This window comes from Hyalella azteca, unplaced genomic scaffold (genome assembly GCF_000764305.2).
Source record: "Hyalella azteca isolate HAZT.00-mixed unplaced genomic scaffold, Hazt_2.0.2 contig9865, whole genome shotgun sequence".
NCBI classification, from domain to species: domain Eukaryota; kingdom Metazoa; phylum Arthropoda; class Malacostraca; order Amphipoda; family Hyalellidae; genus Hyalella; species Hyalella azteca.
The window spans coordinates 67951-73265 of record NW_025939923.1 but is presented as its reverse complement, the minus strand read 5'-3'; the positions used below and the strand labels follow the sequence as shown (position 1 = coordinate 73265).

The window sequence follows — 5315 nt, the reverse complement described above, 5'->3', positions numbered from 1 at the left end:
ATGATTAAGACGAGCAATTTATAACGTGGACAAATGTAGATTTTCTTTGAAACTCGAGGCTTAAGCCAACAGAATAGGATGAGAAACGATGATTGCAATAAGCTTATCTTCGTTTGAGTCAAAATGAAACCAATGCAAAAATTTGCGCGTCGCATTGCAAAGCCCAAATTGTTAGGCACAAAAAAAATCTCTGGGATTAAATTTTGTACAGCTTATCTTTGAGACATATAAAAAACAAATAACCATGGCAACAATTGAATACTAATCAGCAACTGCCAAAAAAGTCGCGCACTTATCATCGAATGATTGGATCGCCTTTCTAGCTGAGGATAAATCACATGCGAATCTGTGTGTTATCGGCAAGAACCGGACCAGAGGACTACACCGTTAAATAGCGCGGTTTATCACAAAAATTAAGTACGAGTTTCCCACGCGTTAGAAGGGCGAAAAATACATGAAATTATTACGAGTGTGAACGGATGTCAACAAAAAACTGGTCGCAACCTCAGCTGTAAATTAAAAAAGTCAAAACTTCCAAGCAAATCAATTTCTAGATAATTCTTAGAATTTCAAACTTTTGCCGAACTTAATGAAAACATATTGTCGAATAAGTTGGGTAACATTGATAAACCGATAATTTTCACAATAATAACTCGTGTTTTTACGTCCAATAAACTTGCATGGCTCCATCAAGTGCGTTAACTGCGCTTGATCGCGCAATAAAAACTACAAAATTAATGAGATTCTCAAACTCTTCTGAGAAATTTTCTGCAATTCAGTGGTTAATTTCATGCGTAACGAATGAATAATTTCAAATTCTGCTGAAAAGTAACTTTAATTGAATTTAAATGTCCTGCATGCCACGCATTGTAATTTTCCATGGTTGTCGTCGTTTGGTGACTGAAGTAAATTTTGCATGATCGAACGAAAATAAATTAAAGTTAATAAAATCATAATATTTTCAATTACTGAAAATCGATTTTTTTTTTCGACGAAGAATCGATACGAAGTATTTCCTTTCCGGAAATTTGACGTTGAAATATAGTAAGGTTGAATCAAATAAAGAATGAAGAAAAATTCGGATTTTAACATTACACTTCAATTAGGGGACGGATTAGTGCTTAATATTACTGGGACTGTCTAGACTCGGTTGTTATGGGAATAATTTGGCTACGGTGTCCCGCTGACCAGACATACTATATAGTGCGTGCAAAAAACTGAGGCGCTCCACAGGAAATGATGAAACATGACTCAGGAAACGACTTAATAAACAAACTCTCCTACTGCAGAATTCAGTCACACGCCAGTTATAACAAAAGGTCATATAGGTAGGCGTCTTAAAACATATACATGAGTGGTAAAATATACGTTAATTTGAATTTCTTTACCAAGTATAAGTGAACTAAATAATTAATATTAGTTTCAACACAGAGAAGTATATAGATCGACATTCATCCACGCAGTACTTATGATTTACCATACACTTGAAAATAATGAACAATATCAAGTTGATATTTCACATAAGAACCGAATATATTGAAGAACCGAATATATATTGAACATTATGACGATACAAGTTGAAATTAATAATGCAAGTTGATTAAAAAAGAACAGGTTAATAAAGTAATTAAACATTATATAACGAAGCTGGACGGAACAAGCTTTCAAGAATATTCATGTACCAAACTCTATTGTTAAAAGCAATATCGATTTCGCAAAATAATCAAATTAAAAAATTTCATTCAAATGAAGTACATAAAACCAAAAAGAAACGTCACATGCAAAAAACAAATATAACTCAGTACTCACTGCAGTAGGTGACAGAGAGCGCATTTTCTAGTCGACGAAAACGTGAAGTCACGGACAGACGGACGGTCAGGCAGACGGACATGACGAACACAATAGGGCATTTTTTTCAATAAATGAGAAAGTGCGCTAAAAATGTCTTCGTACTTAAAGAAAAAGAGATACACACAATTTAAAGCTGTAAAATAAGAAAACTCACCTGGTCCAATAACAGCAAGTTTAGGCTTGTTGCCGGGGCTGTTTTTCGATGACGCGGACGATGAGTTGACGTAACCGATTCTACTGGGGGACAGGGTGAAGTTAGGCCGGTCTCTCTGCGACACGGCTGACCGGCTCCGCAGAAGTTGCACGCAACGTTTGAAGGCACCACCTACGGTCCCTTGACTCGGCTGGTCAGTAGCTGTGATACCAGCATCAGCACCTCCCCTAATATTCTTTGGCTCCATAGAAGATTTCAGACGAGGGCCGTCGGACTCCGTCACGCATGTAAATTTCACGTGACTGCGAGGAGTCACCGAGATGGAATTACGATGGCGTCTGTCAGTCATGTCGGGAGTGACATTCGAGTTGCTGAGGATTCTTGCTGAATTGGGTTTAGGCCGCGTTAACGAGTGGTCGCTCTCAGATGTATCACTAGAGTTCGGTGCTGTGCTTGCTTCGCTGTCGACGTATTCTTTCCGTGCGATAGAATTTCTTCTGGTAGCTTCATAATTATTACTCGGGAAACAATCGGCTAGGCCATGGATGTTATTGAGAGGTGTGCATTCGATCACAAATGCATTAAGACTGTCTCCGTTTAAAATATTCTGTCGGGGGACAGATAAACTTGAACGCCTAAGAGCCTTGGGAGGTATACCTGGTTTTTTGTCAGGAGATTTTTCTGGAACATCGTATTTCTCATTCTCATCGCCAGGCAAACGCTCACTTCTACACGACTCTCGTTCTCGGTCAGCAATATATTTGTTTGTTTCTATATTTGTCTCGGACTTATTTTCATATGGGTGACCCACGGAATCAATAGAATTACAAGGAGCTCCTCTTGGGCCGGCAAAAGTTTTGCTTCGTTTTGTTATCTGGCCAAACTTCCTTAAATCTGGCCTAATTTTGATACCAAAAATCTGCCCATCGTTGCGGGATTTGGAACGGCGAACTTTGTCATTTGAATGAGCGAGGTCAACATTGCTGACGGGAGACACTCGACGAGGTGGTGTACAAGGGGAATGATTGATCGGAAGTTGAATGTCAGACTTTGAGTGGCGAATACGATGAACTGGGTTGGGCGATGACAGCTTGGAAAATTTTGAAGACGATTCCATTATTTGCGGCGAATAAGGGTCGTAAAAGGCTGGTGGCATGTTACTTGATTGATTTCGACACGAGCCAAGTAGGTTTTCGTTCGAATTGTTAATATTTTCGATGATTGTATCAAGACATGAAGAGGAAGACATGGATCCTTCAAGGCACGATGACACTTCCTGAAATCCCTCAGGTACTTGAGATTTCCGAGGAGACCTTAGAAAATTTTTGACTTCACATCTTCCAATATTTTCTGGTTTCAGGTCCGCACAACTTGCCCGCATTCGATCATCAGTAATTTTCTGCACACCAGTAGTGTAAATTTTAATTGTATTGGGTTCCAGGTTAAGTGATTTTGATTTTTTGAGTGGCGATTTGGAGGGAAGAATAGGAGAAACGTTAGGGCTGTTTATAATTATTCGAGCTGAATTCCCTTTCGTTGGAGAAGCAAAGTCGATAATTTTTCTGTTGTCTCTTTGAGATAAGTTTGAGGGCTTTTCAACCTCATTGTGGATATTTTTAACAGGCTCGCGGTAGTTAATGATTTGCAAAGTGACGCCATCGCTGTCATTAGAATCTGTCACTTCGCTCTCAGCATCACTGCCACTGTCGTAACATTGTACACTCTTATTTATTTTTTCTATACTTACATTTGTACGCGGAGTCATACTACCTCTGATTTGCTCAATTCCATTACGGATATTGAGAGACCTGACATGACTCGCACTTCGTTGGTTACCATCCATGTACACATCGTCAGCAAAACCTTGTTGTTTAACATCAAGCACGACATCCTTGTCCGTAATGTCACAACTACGCGAGTTTCTGTGCGTAGCAAAGTAGTTTCTCAGGTTACGTTCCCTATCAGTTAGAGCAGACACATCTTGTGAAATATCAACAACTTTACATTCACTGCTGGTGTCCGCGTACTTTTTCAGACATTCTGGTTTAGTGTCGCTGTTGAAGCTGGGTCGGTGCGAAAGAAGGACTGGCTTTTCGCAGTCACTTGCCACTTCTTTGCACCGGTTATTGTTGCCGGCAATGCGCCTCATGGATTTAAGTTTCAAGCGACGCTCCATGTCAGGATTATTTACCACCTCGTGCATTGACCCAAACAAAGTTCTAGCATATCACAGGAGTGTTCTGATTCACACCTGCTCAGTTAGTTCATTTCACAACCATTTCATGGCAGCAACATAGTTTGAAGTTATATTATTCAGTACAATACTTGAAAAATCTCACAGCACAATTGATCAATGTCTCCTGTAAAATATACGCATAGATAAAAAATTTACAAGCCTACAAAACAATGAAAAATTATTCTTATTTCAGAAATCATTCCACCACATTTCAAAACGATACTCGAGGCATTCACGTAGCAACATAAGATATGTATGGTCGAACGCATTTCATGGGTATTGTGAGCATATATTCAATATTATACAGGGTTATTATTAATAATGGACCCAATGTAATAAATTCGTATTTATTTCGGTTCAAATTCAAAATTTATTATTTATATTTATTTATTATTATAATTTATAGACCAGTGGAAAGAAAAAGTTTCGATTTTTTACTTTTATGTATATATAAATGGTCAACATGTCCCCTTATGCTACACGGCAAACATCAAAGCGGCTGCCTATAACTCGTCCCACACACAGGAAAGCATATCTTCTGAATATATCCCTAACGATCAGCAACTTAGGAAGTGACTGATTCAAAAATTGTTTGAGACAAAATACATTTCGCGTTTGAATAGGTGAAAAAAACTTCGAATCTTTCAATTTCAATTGGCGTATAAATTGTTAATTGTGAATTTACACTTATATAAATACGAATTTATTAAATTGGGTCCATCATTTAGAATAACCCAGTAGTTCTGCTCTCAACAGTGAATATACAAACGTATGTGCAGTACGTCTTTCAAGAATTCAAAAAGTACAAATGGTTATTATTAATAATGGACCCAATGTAATAAATTCGTATTTATTTAGGTTCAAATTTAAAATTTATTATTTATATTTATTTATTATTATAATTTGTAGACCAGTGGAAAGAAAAAGTTTCGATTTTTTACTTTTATGTATATAAATGGTCAATATGCCCCCTTGTGCTGCACGGCAAACATCAAAACGGCTGCCTATAACTCGTCCCACGAACGAGAAAGCATATCTTCTGCATATATCCCCAACGCTCAGAAACTTAGGAAG

At 37.9% G+C, this 5315-nt stretch overlaps 1 protein-coding gene across 1 annotated transcript; it reads right to left on the bottom strand.

Annotated features, from left to right (window-relative positions):
• Positions 1-2005: 2005 nt before the first annotated feature.
• On the bottom strand, positions 2006-4344 carry LOC125178452 (the record flags this gene model as incomplete). The annotated part of the gene is made up of 1 exon (XM_047882193.1): positions 2006-4344. A coding segment is annotated over exon 1 (2203 nt), but the record flags the coding sequence as incomplete, so codon positions are not given.
• Positions 4345-5315: the final 971 nt, after the last annotated feature.